General features: G+C 43.0%; 1 protein-coding gene across 23 annotated transcripts in view; it reads right to left on the bottom strand.

Annotated features, from left to right (window-relative positions):
- The window catches only part of CADPS (calcium dependent secretion activator), a 478,855-nt gene that overhangs the window by 147,857 nt on the left and 306,906 nt on the right, over positions 1 to 24,092 (bottom strand). For all 23 annotated transcript variants that reach the window (XM_060402261.1, XM_060402259.1, XM_060402264.1 and 20 more), the window contains exons 9-11: positions 19,534 to 19,600; positions 10,287 to 10,395; positions 4,183 to 4,395 (exon numbers count right to left, since the gene is read on the bottom strand). In XM_060402261.1, the coding sequence (XP_060258244.1) occupies positions 4,183 to 4,395; positions 10,287 to 10,395; positions 19,534 to 19,600 (389 nt within the window). The remainder of the gene's footprint in view (positions 1 to 4,182; positions 4,396 to 10,286; positions 10,396 to 19,533; positions 19,601 to 24,092) is intronic.

Genomic DNA, 24,092 nt, shown 5'->3' with positions numbered 1-24,092 from the left:
GAAATTGCAAAAGAAATAAAATCTGCACCCAGAAGTCTGTCAAACTGAATTTAGAAAGACCCAAATAAACTCATGATTACAGTCAAGTATCCCAAACTGTAAAATGTTCCATTTTCAAATTTCCCTTGAGCAGACAGCGACATGACAAGACTGGAGTGTTTATTTTTCTCTATCCAAAAAGCCTCTTGCATTTTTCTGTTAGCTTCCCTTTGCCATATAAATACTAACATAGTGATTACAAAGTTAACTCATTAAAAAGTTCTTCTTCATTCACTTGCAAGGACGGCAGCTACTTTGAGTAAATACTCAAAACCAGCGATTTAATGAGATGTGAACAGAATCAAGTATTTAACAATGATCCTTACCTTTTGGAAATGAAGGAAATCTTTTTAAAATGCAATACTTGATTGTATTTACTCCTTTTGTTAGAGAGTCTGTGACTGACAATGTTTGTGATGTGACAAAATAAACTGAGGTATAGATTGAGAAGCAAGTGTCAGCGAAGGGCCAACACGTGCTATTTCTTACTATGTTGTGATTGTTTCTCATTTTTCTGTAATCTTGCTTTGCAGTACTAGGTAACCAATTTGTCGGTTTGCCCAGGACTAAACAGCTTCTGCAGAGAAGGCAGTGGCACCCCACTCCTGGAAACTTCCATGGATGGAGAAGCCTGGTAGGCTGCAGTCCATGGGATCGCTAAGAGTTGGACACGACTGAGCGACTTCACTTTCACTTTTCACTTGCATGCACTGGAGAAGGAAATGGCAACCCACTCCAGTGTTCTTGCCTAGAGAATCCCAGGGACGGGGAGCCTGGTGGGCTCCTGTCTATGGGGTCGCACAGAGTCAGACACGACTGAAGTGACTTAGCAATAAACAGTTTCTGGGACACGGGACTTTAACTGCTAGGATAAGGCAAGTTTTGGCAAATTTGGATGAACTAGTTAGGATTCTAAGTATGAATAAACACTAAATCTGACTTAGTTAGTATAAATCTAAATCTAATCTGTTTAATAGTGAAGGTTTGAATTTAAAGGTTTAAATGCAGCTTTGCAGTAACTGTTCCGTAACCTTCACTCTATGGCAGACTCCGCTCGATATGATAGAGCCCCCACTCTCAGCGATGTTTGGGTTGTTTCACACAACTACTCAGTGACACCACAGAATACAAAATTCTTGGATCCTGTTTGGATCTTTCTTGTGGGTTTTATATACTCTCGACTGTAAATGACTGGGGATCAGATACAGAAGTTTGGGTGAGTTAAATCCTGACTAGATTACGATGCTGGTTTCTAAAGTATGGGAACAGAGCCTCACTTTCTGGTACTCTGGCCACAGTTTTCATTAAGTGCCTACACTAGCAATAGGTAAAAGTCTGGAGTAGTTGAGGCTCTGTTTCAGGGGTAGTAAAGTAACTACAGGATTACTGGGTTTAATGCTAGTGGGTTGAAACTCCATGTAAGGAGTGTCACTGACTGCGGGGTCAGAAGCATACAGTTGTGCAAAGCGGGCACTGCACAACTTAAGAGGCACCGTTGATATTTTTGTCTATGGGAAGAGAGTCTCCTGAAGGGCACAATCTGCATGGCTGAAAGCAGTGGCCTTCTTACAGAGCCTGGTAGGTGGGGTACACCTCATACTCTCGAGAGACCTGTTCCCAGCAGAGACGAGGAGGTAATAGAGAAGGGGGTGGCTCTCGCAGCAGGTACTGATAAATCCCAGGGGCATGACACCCCTGACCTTCTCACTCACCTCCCAGCCTGCCTCACATGTTCTTGAGGGATGATACTACTTATCCTCATCCCCAAATTTTAACTCTTAGAATTCTGCTTTGGATGCTCTATTTAACAAAAGCTTCCTCTGTCAACTAGGATAGTAACATATATCAACCTTGCGTGCATGCAAAAAAATCTAGCTGATGACTACTGACTGGATTCTAATTTCATAGCTAAATGAATCCTACCCACAGAGGAAACTCTAAACCAAGAGCCCTAGTGTATTCCCATAAAGAAGCATGCATCCCTTTCAACAGCCTCTTTCAGTCATTGCCTTTACCGAATCTATGTCTGGTCTCCATTTCACTTTACCTCTGAATTTCCATTCTCTTTCCTATACTAGAGAGAAAAAAGTGGGCTGATCATGAACCAGGTACTAACTTCTTAATCTGGGGAGACAATAGAACAGAGACACTGAATGTAAGGTGAAATGACTTCAGAAGAAATGGAAATTATTTGGAAAGAAAACCGAGATTTTCCAAATATCACCTGTGATACATGTTTTATGAGGTTGATTTAGATGGTGATCATAATTAGGCATTTTTGTTTCCTCATGCACAGATAATTCTATCTGAGAGGGATATGATAGGATGTGTTGTTTCCAAATTCATTTATAAGGAGCCTGTTAGGCCAGGTGAAAGAAGGGATTCTATTACAGAGGAACTTTTATAATTAAGTTAATATTGGGGATGTTTTATTTCAACTAATGACTAAACCATTTACAAAGAGATGCTTCTTTTCTAAGTGTCACAAATGTTACAGGAAAAAAGAGTAGGAAACTTGGTGGTGGTCATGGCCAGAAGGGCTGTCCCTCCTCCCCTGAGCCCTTCCTTGACTTCTTATTTGTTTGGGGTTTTCTATGTGGAAACCCACATGATTGTGTGATTATTTACACTGTCCCACAGGGAAAGCATCTTCCTTTAAAAAAAAGAAAAAAACCCATCAGTACAGGACAAGAATCCTGGGGAGCACCTGTTGGGTAGTATTTGTCATCCAACAAGAATGTTTCCCCACCAGCAAAGGTGTAACAAGATTTAAGAACACAGTCTGGTTAAATAGAAACAGACATGGCAGTGGAATTCATCCAAAGGGAATTACCTCTACTTAGTTGCTACAGCGACAGAATCATGTGGTCCATGTTTTAAGAGCAAGTGGGGAGAGACTGTGTGAAAGCACTGGGTTCAAGGTCAGGTTTCCGATGAGGGACTTTCACACTTGCTTTCCCTTTTGCTGAGATTCTTTTCCCACAGATGTCTGTGGGGGTAATTTCCCATCATTTGGGCTTAAGCTCAGATCATCTGTGTTATATTTCCTCTCCCCACTCACTCACCAACACATGACATTCTTTATGGTGTTTCTCAGTGTGTGAAACTATCTTACTGTTTTTTTTTTTTTTCACTTGGTTTACTGTCTAGACTTCCCCACTGGGCTGGAGGTATCCTGATGTCTTCCTCATCAACATGTCTCACCACCTAGACAGTTGCTCAGTGAACTACACTGAATGAGGAGGTGCCATGCTAAAGACAAGACTCACCATGATTATTGCTAAAAACGGACTTGTACCTGAGCTATTCCTAACTGACCTGTATTCAGGGTATGGCACACATTGCTACTTAGGGTGAATGCTTGTAACTAAAATGAATTTGGTGCTTTATGTTTCCAATGTTTCCATTTTCTTTGTTTTAATAAATATCTACAAGGGCATGCTGTGTTTCATCTTACCCTGTGCATCTAAATTGTCCCAAGATCAAAATTATCTTGGTAGCAAGACGGCATGGTGAAAGGGCAAGAAATTAAAACTGATGCTAACCTATAGAGGGGAAGAGACTGGAATATGAACTGGGACTGTTGAAGGAGATGGTTTCATTTCTGGGTTCTGGGATTTTAGCTCAGAATGGGATTTTAGCTACTGTGTCGTTTTCTTGTGTGTGTTCCTGTGTCCCCCCACCCTCCCCTATTGCATGTGATACTGTCATCATTTATTTTTAAATGGTTCTAAGCTGCATATTAAAATTTATTTCAAATTAAGCTCTATTTTAAAGTTACTTTTAATAGGAAGAAATGAGGCAAGGACATACATAACCTAGTATATTTGAAGGACTCAAACAAATACCTGTTTGGCTGTGAATTCTAAACTCTCATCAAAACACAGAGAGAAAAATCCACCTGAAACATATTTTTCTTTGTTTAGTCCTGGAGGAGGGGATTGTCAAGTATTGCACTTTAAAATTACTTTTATCTAACATTTTTGTCCCAACTCTCCCCCTCTGAATTCACTATCTTTTTGGTTTTTTTAAAGGCAAACATGATTTTGAGCATCCTTAATATGAAAGCAACTAGATTTTCTAATTCAACTTTAGAAGACTGACTTTACAGAACTAGTTTTAACAAATGGCATATTTACTTACAAAATTGGGAGATGGGGGCATCCAGCTGAGGCACATTCCCTCCCTTGGCGTTTAGTTTCTGGACTTGGGTTGGGGGCACAGGCTTGTGTGACTGCCCAGTGGCCCGATACATGGCTTGGACCCAGAGAATGCGATCTTGCTCATCATCACTTGCAAATATCACGGTGTCTCCTTCTTTGACTGCATTGAAGAAGGCTCGGCCACCCTCCAAACCTGGATTAAAAAGGAAGAAAGACTACTAAGTTGAGCTGCAATGTTCTCAGCAGGACTGTGCTCTGAGCGGCAGTCTCTATGCTTTTTCTGGGGCTGGAGAAAAGACGTGCATCGTTTATCTAACTATAGGATAGTGATACCATGATGTCCAAGAGGCATTTTGAGCCTGGCTGTTGTCTCCTGCCACCTTTGTTTTCCTGAGGACAGAGTCGTCAACTCTGCCTAATGGCAGGGTAAGTATCCATCTATAAACATTCTATTACTTTCCTCATTTTTAAAAACAAGCTAAATGACCACAACAGAAACGCCTCTTGACCCCGCCTCTCAAGTCTACAACCTCAGGGAGCTTTTGGACTCCTGATTTTTGTCTCACTGCCCATTCCAATGAAATTCTGAAGACTCTACTTTCAGGACATTACAACAGAATTTGACCTCTTCTTCTCCAGCGCTACTACTCTGAATTCACCCACATTCATCTCTAACCTGGACTATTCTAGTAGCCTCCTATCTGATCCATCTGCCTCCACCCTCACTCTCTATACTTGACCCTCCAGATGGGAGCCAGGGTAATTGGTTTAGCACAAGAGTCAGGTTGTGCCATCCCTTTGCTCAAAACCTACCAGTAGCTCCGCATTTCCCTTAGAAGAAAAGTCTAGGTTCTGCCAAGGCCTTCCAGGCCCCACGTGAACTGACCCCCCCCTCCTTCCGCACACCTTTCTTACTATGGGCACATGTATGCAGCCACTTCACGCAGCCATGCAGCCTCCTGCTGCTCCGTGAACACTCCAGGTGCATTCTCGCCTCAGGATCTTTGCATAGTGCTACTGTCTGTGCCTAGGACTCTTCCTCCAGTTATTTTCATGAGTCACAGCCTCGCCTCTTTCATGTCTTTGCTCAGACATCACACGCTTGTTCAGGCCTTCTCTGATCTTCATCTCTCCTTACTCACCTCTCTTCTCTCACATTCTTTTGCTCCAAAGCTCTTACCACCTCTAAAAAATTATATAATTTACTTCCTAAAGGCAGGGAGTTTTTGTCTCTTTTGTTCCCTGCTGCATCCTGGTACCCAGCACTGTGCATGGCAGAGAGCGAGTGCTCAACAAATACAAGTTGGATGAATGAACGCTCTACAGACCCATTTTGTCCCATAAGCAGTTCTCTAGGTTAAAATTTAGAGAGAAGTGGGCAAAAGAGGCCTCTCTCTGGGCTCAGGCCAGAGCTACATTGTGTCTGTCAACATATTCCAAAAGCCCATAATTTTGGGGTGACTGAGACTCTCTGTCCATAAACAAAGCTTTATATCTTCACCAGTTTCCTCATCATTCCTCTACCTTCAACCTACCTCTTTAAAGGTAAAAGGGGAGTAAGTGGAATAGTTAGAATCCCTAAACCAATAGGGCCCAACTGCCAACCTATTTGACATTTGCCTTGGGAAAGATTTCTGGTGATGTTAAGACTTATCTATTGTGCCGACAATATTAATTCAAACGTCTACTTCATAAGAATGGGTGTGTGTTAATAATTTTGCACTTAGAATTGCCAGGGATTATAGAATAAAGAGCATCTTTTTTATATGAAGAGTTGAGCGGTACAGCAATTTTAATAAAATATTTTTTGTGATTATGAAGCAATATTTTGGTTCTTTTCTTACAGAGAGCTTTAAAATGTGTGATTTGGATAGGATGGTGTACAGTGAGCAAGCTGGGAAAACCTGATGAAATGGATGGGCAGCATGGTAAGAAGGAAAATTCTGCAGAGAGAGAGAGAAGACGACCTTTGAGGAATGCTTTAAGCTCTGAAAAGTGGGTACCAAGGAGCTGAAAGGAAAGAATGGGTTCAGTAGAGCTTCTGCAGCCTAGTCTCATGGTGACTCCTGGGATACGGTGCTGGGATAGGGCAGGTGAACCCCAGGCCAGCCGTCACTGGGCGAGACCTTTCCCCTGCCCTACCACCTCCCATTTGCCGGGGCCTGAAGCTCAGAATAGGGACATTGCGTTCTTGGAGCTACTGTCAGAAAGTCTGTTCATGGGGCTGACTCAGGAAGGAGAGAGGTAGAGGTGCACAGATGCTAAGAAGTGTTGAGATTTTTATGGACTCCTCCCAACAGCCTCACGAAGTGTGTGCATGTGGTCACATACTCAGTCGCGCAGTTGTGTCTGACTCATTGCAACCCCATGGAGTATAGCCGGCCAGGCTCCTCTGCCCATGGAATTTCCCAGGCATACTGAGAATACTGGAGTGGGTTGCCATTTCCCGCTCCAGGGGATCCTCCTGATCCAGAGATCGAACCCACATCTCCTTCATCTCCCACAGTGGCAGGCAGATTCTTACCACTGCACCACCTGGGAAGCCTGTAAAGAATATACATTATTGTCCTTATTGTATAAATGTGGAAATTAACTATCTCATGAACACGAAGTGGAGCTGTGAGGATTGGAGCTGGGCTTCTGACCCCTGCTGTCTGACTCCAGAGCTGACGATTATAAGCACAGTGCTGGACCCTCCGGAACCTGGCCAGCACACCTGGCACACAGCAACTGCTCTTAGAGGATGAGTTACTGACAACAGAGTGGAGCCTAATTATGGGGTGAGTGAGGCAAAGAGAAACATGTAAAGCAGGACAGAGACAGCAGTGAAGAGTAACAGAGCTTTTCCAGAAAGCCCGGGAGACCAAGCACACACCAATGAGAATGAGGAGAGAGCAGGGCAACTAGCTCAAAGAAAACCAAGGAAGAGGAGACAACGTGAACACCAACATGTGCTCCCGGGCAGCATTCTTAAGCAAGGCAGCAGATCCTGGGGACAGAATCTGCAAAATGCGATGTATGATAATGCCTGGGCTCTCCATGGAACATCCCACAGGGACCGACCTTCAGGAACAAGAGGAGATGTCTGGGAATAGATGGAGGCAGACCAGGCAAGGAATGCTGGCCAGTTCCCTGGCCGGGGATCGCTGTTTCAACCGCACACATGGACATAGTCTATCTAGGGTAGTAAAGTTGTCGAAGATTTAATTTAGTCATTGAAATTGTGCCACTGAATTATTCCAAATGAATATCCTCTTATTTGAAGACTTCCTTATTTAATCTAATAGGAACTGAGGGATTGCTGCATTCTCTTTGAACCATACCCAGGGAAAGATAAAGGGAAGCAGTTTCATCTTTAGATTAAAATGAAGAGCCTAAATGTAAAAACTACTTACAGTTATTTACCAACTCCCCAAACCAACTTTTAAAGGACCCTATACCGGAAGAGGTGATTTAGAGCCAATGCTTATATTTGGGTGACTGCTGCGATCCAGGCTGGCACAAAGGCAAGGATGTCTATGCTATGAGGCTACCTGCCCCATCTCCACCAGCTGGTTCCACTGACAACCAGAATAAAGCCAAGAGGAGGAGAAGGACAGCTGGACCCAGAGGTCTGGCTTCAAGTGCACACTCACCTTGTAGGCAGCAGTAGGGGAAGACTTCTCAAATCTCCGAGGACACTGGCCAAGTTGTGTATTAATTAACCTGATCTTCAGCTGCAACTTTAATGTCCAAAAGAATCTCCTAGAGTGCTTATTTATTATTTAGTAAGTGACCGATGTGGGCCGTTTTTAAAGTCTTTATTGAATTTGTTACAACATCGCTTCTGATTTTATGTGGTTTTTTTTTTTTTTTTTTTTTTTTAGTTACAAGGCATTTTTTTTTAGTTACAAGGCATGTGGCATCTTAGCTCCCTGACCAGGGATTAAATGTGCACTGAAAGGCTAAGTCTTGATGTCTGGACACCAGGGAAGTCCCCAGAGTGCTTATCTGAACTGGAGGATTCTGGTTCTTGGTTAGGTTTAGGGTTCAGGAACTATTATTTTTCATAATCACTTTTTAAAAAATTCTAGGTTAGATTTTTCCCAAGACAATTGGGAGAATCTGCATCTCCATTTTCAATCAAACGTTGCTTTGAAAATAACTAGAACTTGGCACACAGAAAGGCAGAGAAGACTCTGTTTTATTCTCAAGAACATAATCACTCTGCTTTCCATTTACATCCTTGGTAAAGGAATTTATAAATTATATCCCAGGGGATCAATGTGAAGAAAAAGAAGAGAAGCTTTTACAACGTGTGTGCACAGCTACTCCTTTTGCATGTAGATGGAACAGCCTTCTCCCCACTGCAGAGAGGTCTGCTTGCTTCCGTATGAGAAGATAACAACTCAAGCTTCTCTAGAGCTGTACACATAGCCGTGTTTTACTTCAGGTGCCAAAGGGTGAGGTGGGTTAGACCTCAAGTCCCAGCGCTGCTTCTTCCTTTACGAAATGAGATGACAGTTCTGGTCCTATGTACTTGGTGGACTGCAGTGAAATCCAAATGCTATCACGTAGAGGAAAGGAAAAGGGAACTGGCTTAAAAAGAGGTAGTGTCACAAAATAGTGCTGTTTTTCCTGCTCATATTGGTCCCTGAGTTTCCCACTTTAAAATGGAGGTCTTGGGAAAGAGGGACTATTTCTCTGAAGGGAATGCCCTGATTTGAGAAGAAACTACTGCAGAATGCCACGAGGGTTCATTTCTTAATACAGGGGCCACATCCTTTGCTCTAGCTGTTGCGTGAAACTGGGTCCTGACTCCAGGGTCCTGTTCATGAGGAGGGATTTCCAGGATGAGCCTTTAAAGTCCTGACACATTTCACGTGGTCAGCTCTGTATCATGCTCTGGCAGGACGCGAATTATCCGTGGAGGTCTGAGGGGGCAGGTCTGGTCCAAAGCACTCGGGAGTGACAATTCTGACGCCTACTGAGATGATAATTTTTCCAAGTGAACTGGGCCAGAGGTCTTCCCAGTTACACCTTTTCAGGTTAACGCCCCATCTTCTCTCAGACTCTGTTTTTCCTTTATGTGTATTTTGTTGCATGTGGAAGAGCAATATGGGAGTAGAAAAAAAGGTTTTGGGCCAAATAATGCAGTATGGTTGGAAATGCTTTCCTTGTGCAGATTTGGCATAAAAATAAACTTCTCTGGGAGAGGGCTGTTGGTGCCTGTTGCTCATTAATATGCTGAAATGATTTCGCACCCCCCCCCCCATTTTGAAGGTTCCTTGAGGCAGATTTCTATTCATTTTTTTTTTCTTTCTGGGAAAAAGATAACATGGGTTTGGAGAGAGGTGTGAGAGGGCAGGATGTAGAACTTATGCAATGTAGAACTTCTGAGAAATACTACCATTTGTGTGGTTCTCTTAGTTACATAAGGCTGAGTTTGGATGTCTACGCTGTGGACTGGTGTCTTTTAGGAGAAAAAAAACGGTTTAGAGGAGATTTTCTTTTCAAGTACTATTAGATAACTGTGACTTGTACTCAGCAAACGTGGACCTACAGGGAAGGTTCATCTGGACAGGAAACACAATACCTGCCAAGCCCATGCATCACTGGTGAATAAGATACACACACACACACACACACACACACACACACACCTGCCAATCCCATGCATCACTGGTGAATAAGACACAACACACACACACACACCCACACACACACACACACACCTGCCAAGCCCACGCATCACTGGTGAATAAGACACAGACACACACACAGACACATACACACACACACTCATGAGAGTACATGTAGGACTTCTTTTTCAGGAATTTCTATTGAACATTCTAGGGTGGAATTAAAATTTGAGGTGGGCACAGCTACATAAAAGAAAAACGTACTACATTTTCATTTTGGTTTTATGAGGATCCCTTGAGTCAAAACAAACCCCAGATTGGAATTGGCCCTTCTTCATTCAGGACAGAACCTCCAGGGGATGGTGAGCTGTGGCTGTGGCGCCCTAGTAACTTGGCTCAGTGTCCAACATGGAGGGAAGGGAAAGAGCTTTGTGAGTTCATGGCCTAGCAGGTGGGCAGGTACCTGGTTGGGGGTCTGTGTAATCCACGGTGTAGCCATCCAGTTGGAGAAGTTCCTGAGGCTCGGCTTTTTTCTCCCGGTAACTGCACATGGCAAATGTGTACTGACTCACCTGAAAAGGAGAAGCAGAGACGTGTGAGGTTGATTCCCTAGAGTCCGTCTTCCTTGCATAAACCCTCCCCATTCAAGCCTGTCCTTTCCCCTGAGGCCCTGCACTCTGGAGCTGGGTTCAGATTGCATTTTTCCATCTCCTGGCTGTGTGACTTGGAGCAAGTTAAGAGACTTCTCTAGGCCTGATACCTCACCTGTAGATGGATATAATCTGAGAACCTACCTTGTCACTGCCTTATTGTGTGGATTGAATGAGTTCATATCTGAAATGCATTTCAAATCTTGTCTTGATGCTTAGGAAGTGCTTGAGAAAAGTTTCTGCTACTGCTGCTGCTAAGTCCCTTCAGTCGTGTCCAACTCCGTGCGACCCCATAGACGGCAGCCCACCAGGCTCCCCCGTCCCTGGGATTCTCCAGGCAAGACATTGGAGTGGGTTGCCATTTCCTTCTCCATGAGAAAAGTTAGCTATTATCATTACTGCTATATTTTACTTGGGCCAAGCTACATGAAATTCACATCTGGGTAGGTCAAAACTGGTTGCATGGCAGCAAGTTTATAGCTCCTGCCTGTGACTCTGGCCCTGGCTCTGGCTGAGGCTGTCATGCTCTCAGACTCAGCACAGGTCTTTCAGTCATAAGTTAGGGCCTCGATTTCTATTTACAGTGCCTCCATTTCTTTTAGTATTTTATGCTTTGCAGGTTAATTCTCTGCACTGAGCCACACATCTCATTTCTTCCTCGCCCTTCCAATGGAAGGGGTGCCTTTGGTTGCTTTGAAAAGTCTCCCCTTCATCTCAGACAAGTGCAGGAGTGACATGCTGTCACAAGCAATGAGTGCTTGATCTCTAGGCGCCAGTCACGGGAGAGCCACCCTCAGCCCCTGTCCCTCACCAGCCTCCGCCCACATCAGTGCTGGGTGCGTGCTCCACAGCTGCAGGCCGGCCTTCAGGATCCTGTCGCCACAGTGCATCCAGACCCAGCATGGACATTGAGCATTTCTGCATCCAGCCTGTCTGCAAGGAGCCCAGGGAAGAGCAAGCATCCTTCAGGCTTCGGGCTAAAAGCTCAGGGGCATACTTGCCATCCGTGGATGTCAAATGTCTTGGAGGAGTGCCACATCCCTCATCTCTTAGTTCCCTTTATTAAAACAGACATTTACTAAGTGAACTTTGATCCCGGCAGGGGATATTTTTTTATCTCCTCCGTGGATCAGATTTGTCCTTTTTTTAAATGGTAAGAAATTAGAGCTCTCAAATCCTGCATATATCTCCCACAGTCCCTGGCCTGAAGGTCCCAGCAGTAAGATAACAGGAGTCTTAGGGAGAATGTTTCATTGGTTGGTTTATCTCTTGCTGCCCTCTGTTGGTTCCTGATGAAAACTTTCTGCCTAACTTGGATTTCTTTACTGTGCTTATAGTTTACAGAATCTGTTCCTTATACTGCAGGGTCTCGATGGGCTTCAAGGGAAACATAAAGCTGCTAAGAGTATGTTCGTAAGTGGACATATATTATGCTTTGCAATAAGCATCTTCTTCTAAAAAGGAGGATTAAGAATGGAAGCTTTGTGTAGGGGTCATATAGGCCTGGGACCTCATCCCAGCTCTCCTAAGTTCTCACACATGTAACTCAGAGTCCTTCTCTGTATTTTACCTGTCTTATTGTGGCAGAAGAATAAATTGAGTGGTGAAGAGCTTTTTACATTGTGTGTGATATTCACCTGGCAAATACTCAATATATGCATTTATGTAAGCAGTTTCCTTACATTTGGCACTACTTTCTCCTACAAAGCAGCTGAGCAAGTGTATTTGCCTACCAGATTATAAGTCCTTTGAAGGCATTCCTAGAGAATCATATATCTTTGTTATATTCCCCGTGCCATGAGCAAAATCTACCATGTAATGGGCATTCACTAATTGAGTCTGATTCACTAATTGATTCTAGAAAAATGAGTATTATCATCCAATAAAGAGGTTTCCTCCCTTCCAGATTTACATGTTACTCCAGTCCATTACTGATCCCAGAGACACCTGATTCTCCATACCTGAGAGTAAACAGATATTGTTGAAATTGGTCTGCAATGATATTCTTCACCTCTCTGGTAAACTGGACATTATATAGCACATTAATGTGATGATCAGCCAGACAGAGGGTTGGGGAAGTTTATTTGAGATCAGCGAAACATCACAAAGGAAAGGTGCTACTTCAAGGTTCAGGCATTTACTATTACTACATGCTTGGGGCTTTTTGACTTTTCCTTCATCTACTTAGAGTCTTGCTTCTTGGAGAGCTGTACGCTGCTGCCCCCTTCTGGCAATACTGTTGAAGTTGTTCCAGACAAACTGGGCTCAAAGAAATTGGTTTATCAGGACCATTTTAATAAGGAATTTGGCAACCTACTTTGGGAAAAAAAGGAGGACAGAAGGAATGATTTATTTTTAAATATTTCTAATTATTGCAAGGAACCTCAGATTTTCTAGAGATCTTCATGTGTGAGGGAACAGCAAGGGTTTGGGACTTGCCAAACTGTTGTAAAAGGAGGCAAAAGGAGAAGGGGACAGTAGAGGATGAGACGATTAGATGGCATCAATGACACAATGGACGTGAATTTGAGCAAACTCTGGGAGATAGTGGAGGACAGGGAAGCCTGGCATGCTACACTTCATGGAGTCAAAAAGCGTCGGACATAACTTAGTGACTGAACAACAGTGAAGCCTTATAATCCCTGACCTGCCAGAGTTTGCTACATGGAGAGGGCTCCTCAAGAATGAAGCCAGTTTAGAGGAAAGCACAGTCAAGAGATTCTATAAGCAATGAAGCTGCTCAAAAATCAGTGGGTGGATGGATGAATGGATGATACATAAATAGGTAAGAGATTTGTAATTTTAAAAAAATTTATAATGGAACAAGTATAGTAAAATGCTAATAGAAGAATTTAATCGGTGCTTTTAGAGGTTTTCACTGTAAAATTCTTTCAATTTCTCTATATGTTTGAAAATGTTCTTGATAAAATAGTAGGGACAGATAAAAAGATAACAGGAAAAAAAGCAAAGAAATGGTTCAGATAGAGACTGAGTCTTGGTGACTTTGTTTAAGCTCTGGATCCAGCCATGTCAAAACATTCTTTTGCTAATTAGTAATTTAATAACTAACCAATAAAATTCTTCTAAAACTTAAGCTAATTCAGGTTGATGGTTGTTGTTTACAGAATATAAATATAAACGTCTTTTAGGGCACTTGTGAAGCTGAGTGGCAAGAATGAACATTCGTTCAGCGACTAATCATTCACATACTCCATGTCTTACAATTCACTTTCATGGTTAACTTAATATTGATTTCTGGGTGGTAACTATTGTATTATGAGGTGCTTTATATTATCAGGCAATATGCTAGCTTATTCAGATTTAGATATTTTAGAAAGTTGGAATGGTCAGAATTTAGGGACATTATGTTATTTCTATATTTTCTCAGGGCTTCCCTGGTGGCTCAGATGGCAAAGAATCTGCCTGCGATGCAGGAGACCTGGATTCGATCCTGGAGTCGGGAAGATTCCCTGGATAAGGAAATGGCAATCCACTTCACTATTCTTGCCTGGGAAATCCCATGGACAGAGGACCCTGGTGGGCTAAGTCCACGGGGTTGTAAAGAGTCAGACATGACTGAGCGACAACAACTTCCACTTCACTTTCATATTATCTCTAGGGAATCAGAGACAAGATATTATTTTGGGACTACTTAGGTTCTAACTGATGCAAGTGAGAGAGCTGTAGGCCGCTGTGACTGCCCAGTTTCATCTAAGAGTCTGGCGTCATGGAAGCCACCTGCAATCAGAAGACCTGTGTGAGGCTGCACACTGGTGGTCTATGAGCTGTTGCTCCTGGGCAAGTCATTTAAGCAGCCTCGGCTTCTGTTTCCTCCTATGTGGAACTTGGGTGGTGGAGGGGGTAAGATGGGTCCTCACTACAGTACAGAAACATTGTGAAGACCAGCTTGATACACACCCTGTAAACTCCGAGAGGCCATAAAATAGAATTATCAGCATTATTAGAGAAATCATATAAAGGTGCTAAAAGGGGACAAGTATCTCAGAAATAATTTGACTGAAGACCAGTTAAAAACTGATTTTAACAAGAAATCATGGGGGTGTGGAAGAAAAATATTTTAAAATAAGAAGATGATAGAGGTGAGGCTTTCTAATCTGATATGGATGAGGAGTTGGCTGCGTCCACTCCTCCCCTTCCAACCCAAGATGGGAAGCTCAGAGTGGGGCTAATCATCATTAGCAGCGGTCTGGTCATAGTTCCTGACAATGGTAATCAATGCGCTTGGTCCTGACCACGGCCCTGGCAGTTTAGTTACCCTGATGCTCATTTTCTTGGAGAACATGTACTCTGAGAAAGCATAGTCTACAAGGAATGAGAGACTTGGTTTAACAGGGACGATGACTTCTGAGCAGCGTTTCTTCACAGGTGGTCTCTGGACACCCTGCACCAGCACCTCCTGGGCTTCGTGTCAAGGACACAGGTTCCTGAGCTCCATCTCAGAGTCTTCTCTGTGTCAGAGGCCTCTGCATGGCTCCCGAATCTGCATTTTAAACAACACGCAGTCCAGACAGTCCAGGTCCATAACCGGAAAACATGGCAGAGCAACACTGAAGTCTCTGTCACAGAAACCCCCTGAAAGGGCTTCATTCCTACCAGGGCCGGTGGTGCAGGCTCTAGTCACTCACCATCATTTTAGCCTTGATCCTTATACACGGGAATTGCTGCTTTGGCTCAACACTCCTCAAAGGGTGGCCTTAGTCCCTGGTTAGTAGGAAGTCCATTAACAGGCTATTTGTTTTGTTCCCAAGGTAGCAGCTTAGCTCTAAAAGGAAATCTCATTAAGACAGAATGCAAAAATTCTGCATTATGGATAAAAAAGGAGACCATGTGCGTGTGTGTGTGTGAGAGAGAGACAGACAGCTGGGGTGGGAGAGGAGATGGACTCTGAGGAGACTGGCGCTGGATATGTTCTCTCTTTAGGCTTTCCAAACAATTTTCCTTGTATTAAATCTAAAGGAACTCACGATCCTATTGGAAATGATACATCACCAAGTCTCTATAAAAAAACACTCTGTCCGAATGGAGAGGAAACAAACATTCATTGAGTCACGTGGGTAGCTGTGCTTCCTAAGTGGTGGCTTCACGTTGTCCACAGAGACCCCTCTGAGGCTGCTGGGGAGTCAGGACAGGACAGGGTGGGGGATCTGCTTCTTCCCAGCTCCCTCACCCATCCTCAGATTTGATCAGACCGGTTCTACTGTTTGTTGTTTTTGGCCGCACCACACACTCAGCTCCCCAAGTAGGAACCAGAGACTCTGTGGAGGAAGTGTGGAGTCTTAACCATTGGACCACCAGGAAGTCCAGGTTCTCCTGTTTTTACTTTTGCATGCTGGGTGTCAGTGGAACGGTGCAGTGGCTGAAAAGAAACTCAAAATCATCTGTCTGTTAGACTGGATTCCATACCACATGCAGCTGCCCGGCGCCAATGGGCACCATTTGGACCATCATCTTTCTCTTCAAGCAACTTGGGGTATTTTTGGTTTCCCTGAATTGGGCCAGGATTTGGGGCCTTGAACTTCTCTCTTGCAGTTCTGTTGGCACTGGGGTTGTTTCAGAGTGCTTAAGTTTTTGTTTATCATTTTCACAGAGTGCCTGTAAGTGTGATCATCTAAACAGCAGAGATGAAAAGATGAGCAGAATCCAAAAGTGACGCAGTATTTTCCAGGCAGGCCACTAAAACTGCTCTGAGACACTGTTGTAGTGGACAGGACAAAAAGGTCAACAAAACCTGAGCTCTCCTCCTGGCTCCCCCGTTACCTTGGTGATGGTAAGGCTGTCGTATCATCTCTGTAAGCCATAGAAGGTGTTAAGGGAAGCACTGGGTTTAGATTGAAACAGGTTTAGTTTGAGGGGTCCCTGTACCCAGTGTACCGCAAGGGCTCTTTAAAGTGAATGAGTACCACATGTACATGAAACATCTCACAAAATCCTTGCAGGAAAGATGCTGAGCTTTAGCTGGGCCTCCAATGTCCTTTCATGATTTTCAGAAGTGAGCTCAGAGCTTGGTTTGTAGCTACTGGGTGATTCTTATCTTCTTTTGGTAGAAGGCTTGGTGTGAATGCCCTAAAATGTCTGTGTTCCAGTTGCCTGGCTTACAACAATCATTCTCTTCTTTCGGGTTCAGTACATATTGTATAGACATAGCTTCAGTAACATTTTCAGCACAATTAATTTTTTTTTTTCCTGAAGAGTGAAATCTCTCCCGAAGTAGATCAGCCACATCTCCTAAGCACTCTGTCATTTCAAAGATTCTCAGAGGAAAGTCTTGTGTCCAGGAACCGGCTGCCACAGTGGGAGACGAGACTTTGTATCACATGACAAGGCCGCTTGTCCCACTTCCTCTGAGAAGGTGTCGCCAGCCACTCTGCAGCCATATGACCTTTCCTTTCTCAGAACCACCTGAAGCACTGCCTGGGCTCTCTCTCTCCTCCTTTGCCTTCTTTCTTCCACCAAACACTTCCTGAGTAAGCATGCCAGACACTGAGCAGGACGGGGTATGTGTTGGAGCTGAGGGGAGGGAAGGACAGCTGGAGGAATCAGAAACAGAACTGACCCTGAAGCAGCACACTGTCTATGCAGGAGGCCAGACTCACAAGTGAGTCTAGCTGGGCTGCTCTGCCCAGTGGGAGGCACAGAAGGGGAGAATCACCCATAGTCCAGCATTACTTCTTTTGATGTCTGTTTCTCTCAACCTACATGCTCTCCTTAGAGTCGGTATCACCTGTTTGTGCCTGCTCAGCATTCACTTCTGCGTCTGGTAACGGCACCCTGATTTTGCACTGGAGACAGCTCAGTGGCACTGAGTCAAAGTGCCACGGCCTGCCCTGTGAAAAGCCGGGTGTGTGACACAGGCTGGACTGAGCCAGCTCCCTGTCTCAAATTCGACCCTTGAGTGGAGATGCAAGGATAGAAAATGGTCAGAGCTGATCTGTCCTACAGCCACAGCAATGACACTGGCCGTGGTTCCTGCTGCCTGGGTTTCTGGAACTCCTCTGGGAAGTAGCTTTTGCAACAACTGTATCAACTACCACAAAAGCCTTCCAAAATACATTTTTTAAAATCATAATTGCTTTGCATCTGTTTCTGCTGTCTGCTTATGAGGAACTCTAAGAGATATTCTTTTGGAAGTAGGGACTAGGTCTCCAGGTTCTTCTCTATGATCTATCAATGTGCCCTAATCAAAATAGGTACTGGATAAATGTTGCTTAGCTGATATTTCAAGGAAATGTACTGAAGGATTAAATGTCTTCTATCGCTTAGACGTGGCTCATTTGAAAGGGTGGGAAAAATTCCAAAGTTTTCCTTTGGCTAATTTATTTCGAGGTTTTGTTGTACCCTACAGCAATCATGAAAGCAAAGATCATGTCTTGCTTACAGCTAGAGAGATGAAGTCTGCCTGAGAGGCTCAGCAGAGGCTTGAATAGATCCACAGAAGGTCTAGCCTTAGAAGCTCAGAGTTGGTAGAACTTCTAGGGCCATTTAGACTAAGGGGCAGCTGCTTTACTGTGAGGTTTCGGAATTGGTAGAGCCCAAAATACTAGTCAAGGCTCTTTGCAACCTCAAGGACTGTAGTCTGCCAGGATTCTCTGTCCATGGAATTCTCCAGGCCAGAATACTAGAGTGGGTAGCCATTTCCCTCTCCAGGGGATCTTTCCAAATCAGGAATTGAACCAGGGTCTCCTGCACTACAGGCGATTCTTTACCAGCTGAGCTACCAGGGAGGCCCCATAGCCTACACAGTAACCCAGAAACACCTTTAGTCACTTAAATTTAAATTACAAGTTGACTCACTTTATGACATGTTTCAAAGTACAGCATAAATTAATTCTGACAAAATGAATTATAGTTTACATGCTCTGGTGGAACTTACAAATTAAAAAGAGGTAATGGCAAATTTCTTTATAAACTGAAAAATCCTGATGCAAAAAGCAAACAAACCAAAAAAAAAAAGAAGAGCGAGATTTTTCAAGGATACATATTACTATTCTGGAATTATATTTTTCTTAAGGAAGCACAGAAGAGAGCAGTGATATCATTTATATATTTCTAGTGTATTATTAGTACCAACGTCTGTACCTACACCTGCATCTATATATACAGAGACGTTCCTGGCTGCACGGTTAGTAACAGTCCCAACTGGAGAAACCCAAAGGACATCAAAAAGGAAAACTCAGTGTCTACAATAATTTGTGTTCAAACACACAAAAAAAAGTTAATAAAAAACATGAAGAGTTTGGTTATTTTAAAAAAAAACATCTATGTGGAAAGATATGTTTAGAAAGGTAATCTTAATTATTGGGGATCTGGAAGCCTCAGAAATCAGTGAGATTGGAATGTTTTTCCACAGGTAATTCACAACCAAACATATGAAACAAAGAAAAAGATGTAAAAAGTCCAACTAACTTCTGGCTTTTCTCATAATGACAATCTTAATGCTTTTAGAAACAGCAGATTCTTGTAAAACAGGCACATGCTTGCTCTCTCCCTGGGCCCTGCATCACTGGCAGGGGTGAGGGTCTACTGTTACCACCTTTCATATATATTTCTATATTGTTAGAATTTAAAAAATAATTAGCATGTATTAATGTTCAGAATTTTAAAGTGATGTAGAAGTAGGAAAAAGAGGCATCTAGGCACTGGAAATGTTCTGTATCTCTCTGAATGGTGACTGCATGGATATATAATAAATAGAAGTTCATCGAGTTAAACACTTGAGCTTTGTGCCCTTAAGGTAAATTATATGAAAAACATTAAAGTGCTTAGCTGCTCAGTCATGTCTGACTCTTCGCAGCCCCATGAACTATAGCCCGCACCAGGCTTCTCTGTCCACGGGGGTTCTCCAGGCAAGAATATTGGAGTGGAGTTGCAATGCCTTCCTCCAGGGCATTTTCCCAACCCGGGGATTGAACCCAGCTCTCCCACATTACAGGTGGAATCTTTACTGTCTGAGCCACCAGGGAACCCTCAAAACATTAATGAATCCTATCAAGTGTTTAAAAATAATGGCTCTTAAGTTTGATATTAGAGTTGAAGAGTTACCTGCACTAAGACAAAGAATCTTTTCTTCCATCTCTTCCAGACATTCTTACCGATGGCCCATAAATACCTAAAGAAAAGAAAAAGACCAGAGGTGCATTAAGCTTGAGCAAGTGCACTGTTTAAATTGCTGGGTGCTCATGGAGAAGGAAATTCACAGGGCTCAGAAACAGAAAGCAGATTTGGGGGTGTGGTTGAGGATAAGGAACAGGAGGCAGGATTTACTTCCACTTATAGAAAGCACTGTGGCCCATCATCAGACTCGACTTAAACTCCTTGTCAGGTTAAGCACCTTGGAAAATGTTATACTGCCCCTTAATTTGTTTATGTGCTAAGAGTCTTGCAGGTAGGGAAATTCCTGCTGCTGCACAAGAGAGAAAAGAATAGTGCTAAATATTACAACTCTAACTCTTTCACCTCTCCTCAAGTCTTACTCGGGAAAAACTCCTCTTGTTTGCTTCTGCTGTGATTCTGGTGAAGGTATGATACAGAAAGGAAGACTCAAGCTGAAGCAGCAAGTCCTCCCTACACCTCTCCTTCCTCCCCCAAACGCTCGTCTGTTGATGGAAATCATTCTTCATACAGGAAAAAGAAAAAAAAAAAATTAAGGGAGGTTAAGAATTACAAAGGCACACTTCAAAGATTCTATTATCAGTGTAACTGACTGTTACTGATTCATGAATTATCCCCCACGCCCGGCCTTGTGGACTGATACATGTTGAATTGGCACTGATTAAGGAAGTGAGGCTGGTGCTTTTCAGGCTTTATTGGATCAGGTGAAGAGAGACCTGGTCATACTCAAATGCATTCAAATCCCCGAGTTCCCAAACTGGCTTTACCTGCTAATCAAAAACCAACTGGCCTACTTCCAAGTTCCCACTTCACCTGCAATCAGACAGAATTTCCGCTCTGGAATGTAATGAAGAATGCACCTAATGAAAACATACACTGTTTGACAAATTTCAGGGGCTTCTGGGAGTGGCTGGTGGCCAAAGCAGTCAGACCTTCAAGCCACAAACCAGAGTCATCTGGGTCCTCAAGCATATTCCTCAGCCGCAAGTGTAGCTGATTTTTACCTCCTGCAAAGTTCCTCACTCTGCTCACACCTCCCCTCTTTCAGTCTCAGCCCACATTTGAGGGCCATGGTTAACCACAGACCAGAATGATTTGCATCTTCCTTCTGGCCTCAGGACGGATCCTACCATCTGCACATTCTAGCATGGATTTCCCTGGGGAAACACTTTCACTGAGTCTCCCCTGTAGACATGAGGGGGGCCCCCAATTTCAGCCACTCACACTGCACTTCCATGATTTATTCCAAATCGATCCATCTATCATATAATTTACTTGCCTTTTTTTCCTTTAACTTATTTAACATGAATAAGTTTATTTTAAAAGGAATTGTCGTATCATGTTTATATTTATATACTAATTTTATATTATACTGCATAGTACACATTAAAATATGTAACTCTTTATATGCTTATCTGTGTATCATAAACGGTGTTGTGTAGCATCAGTGGTAATGGGTCAACTAGATCAGGAATACACTCAATCGAAATAAGAATGCGCAACTATGAGAGGGTTTCAAGCAGGGGGCGTGACACATTTTTTTTTTTCTAATTAAGATGATTCTAGCAGTTGCTGAGTGCTTAATGCACTGTAGATTGAAAAGGGCAAGAGGGAAGGCAGGGAAATCATTGAGGAGATGGTTACAGGGGTGCAGACCAGAGGATGGTGGCTGAGGCTGTGGAAAAGGCTGGTTGGCGGGTAAATTTATCAGCTCTGAGGCCAACACAGTCAGCTCTGGTTATGTGGATCACCTAGCTGCCTTGGACAGTGCTCTTAACCTTCTGGAAATATATTAATGTATCCATGGAAGAAATGGACCTTAAAAGGAAGCCTCAGCCAGGTCTAAGGAGAGAGGGGATTATTGGTTTGTACTGCTTAAGAGTGTATTCTTCCAGTTCTAGTTTTTCTGCTTAATCCAAGGTGTTGGACAAAACACTTAACCACTTTGTACTCTGGAAAAGCATGGCTAGAAACCGCTCTCTCTTGCAGGGTTGTTGTGGGGATTAAATGAGATGATGCTTGTGAAGCATAAGCACAAAGTTGGCAAGAAGTAGATGCACAATGAATGTCAGTCTAATTATAAAACATACATAAGCATATCATTACTAACAGCTATTAACAGCTCCATATGTGGTAAGATCTGTCCTTGCACATATGTACACAGGGAAACAGATGAAATGAAAGATCAAATAAAGACAATGGGCAAAGGTTTCTGCATTTTTAGTAATGACTGGTAAGACTGTAACAGTCTCATACTTTTCTAGCAGCTACTACCCATTTTTTCTTTCTTCTTGACCTAAATCTGTATAAAGAGATTCAAAAAACACAAACACAGCTACTACATCTAAAGAGTTACAGTTCTTTTAAGATTTTTTTTTTTTTGGCGTGGACCATTTTTAAAGTCTTTATTGAATCTGTTACAATACTGCTTCTGTTTCATGTTTTGGCTTTTTTGGCCACAAGGCGTGTGGGATCTTAGTTCCTGACCAGGAATCAAACCAAACCCCCTGCATCGGAAGGCAAAGTCTTAACTACTGGACTGGCGGGGAAGTCCCATAAAGTGTAGTTTTAACTGAGGAGAATGCAAGTAGGAAAACGAGTTCACTTGAAGTTGCAGAATATAATTCATATGGAATCATTAGTTTTTCTCCGTCATAACAGAAATACTAGCTACTGCTTAGTGAAGTCTTACTATTCTTCTGTGTTGTGCCCAGTACTTTACATGAATTGATGATACCCACTTGGAGGAGTTAAGAGCTTGAACTTGGAGCTATCTTGTCTAGGTTCCTGAGTGACCTTCAGCAAGTTACTAAACATCTCTGCCTCAGTTTTGTCCTCTGTACCATGGAGATAAGAATAATAGTACCTATTTAAAGCGCTGCTGTAAGGATTAAAGTAGCTAATGAAGTAGAAAGTGCTTAGAACAATATCCGGCACAAAGTAAGAACTTACTACTCAGTATGTCACTATGTTATTACTCCTATGTTACAGCTAAGGGAAATGAAGTTCAGAAAGCTCAAGTAACTTCTCTAGGGCTTCAAGCTGGTGAATGACATCACCAGAATTTACACCTGGAACAGTGGCTCTAGACTGCTCTTGCAGCATGCTACTCTTCCTCTTGCAAATCACAAACACTGACTTTTTTATTGAACTAAGAACATGAACGGCTATTCCAATCAGAGAAGACTTGTGGTTAAAAGCTACTGAATAGGAAAGCTGAGTGGGATCAGAGAAAAATTAATCCTCCTTTAGAAAGTATCATTTGGTTTCCCTGAAAGAAGGGTTTTCCATCTGAGATTTTCCTCAGAATTTATTGCTAATCTGGCACATAACAGAAGATGTCAAAACTGAGAAAAATGGAGGGCTACAATGTATTGTTTCTCTCTAGCCAGCTCCAGCTCTGTATTTTCTTAGGTTGGAACATGCTCCTTAAGCAGAATGGAATGCACCTGGAGCAGATGGAATTCTTTCACTGTAGATGTACAGGTGGTTTTCCCCCTGCTTCCCACCTCACACTCCAGCTCTTCAATCCACAGACCTGTGTGGGCAGTGGCCTTCAGCTGTCTCTTCAAGCCATCCAGATATGTAGAAATCTGGATTTGGGAATAGACAGATGAATATTATAGCGCTGTGAGCCTAAGCTAAGCTGAACAGTTATATCTTAAACTCAAGGTGGAAGTACTGAGGTGGGAATTAGCCTGCTATTAGCTATCTTTTGGCTTAGCTACCCCATGCCTCAGTTTACTCGGCTGTCAAATGGAGATGGCACAGCATCTACCTCATTTGATTGTTGTGAGGAGTGATGAAGATGACTTACCTAGTAACTGGCACATAGTAAGTGCTCAGTAATGTTAGGCATTATGGATGTTTGTTGTTATTATTAGTAGTAGTAAAAAATAGTAGTCCTAGTAGAAAGAATTATTGAGTTGGCCAGAAAGTTTGTTTGGGTTTTTCATATGCTGTCACAGATAATCCCAAACAAACTCTTTGGTCAACCCAATATATGCAATTACCAGCTCTGTAAAGGATTCATCATTCGATTCTCTATTTCAATTTGTGTTCAGCTTCTGGTACACATCTACTGGGAAATAAAGCAACGTTCACATATTTGGGTTTGAGGCTCCAGGCAAAACTCTGCATCATGCTTCTAACATATCCTTGCTTGTAACATTTTCTTAAAATCCATGCCTGTGAGACACTGACATCCCTGCCATTCACTGGTGGCATTTTAGCTATACGAGAGTCCAGTGTGAACTATAAAGGACTACAAAGGGAGGAGAAAGATCCACTTGGGTTCAGTTCAATTTTGGGTCCAGGAAATCTTGAACAAATGCATGGAGGAGTCCCTGGAGCCAGCATCCCTCTGCTCTGGGACCACCTAGCAGAGGAGCACCCAGGGTGAGGCTCGCATAGTTGTCATTTGTGTAAAAAGAAAAACACGGGGCAGTCTTCCAAGCAGAGTCTGTGAATGTCCGCAGCTCTGTTTATTA

Source organism: Ovis aries, chromosome 19, assembly GCF_016772045.2.
Source record: "Ovis aries strain OAR_USU_Benz2616 breed Rambouillet chromosome 19, ARS-UI_Ramb_v3.0, whole genome shotgun sequence".
NCBI lineage: Eukaryota > Metazoa > Chordata > Mammalia > Artiodactyla > Bovidae > Ovis > Ovis aries.
The sequence above is the reverse complement of the archived record's forward strand: the minus strand, read 5'-3'. Positions and strand labels throughout refer to the sequence as shown.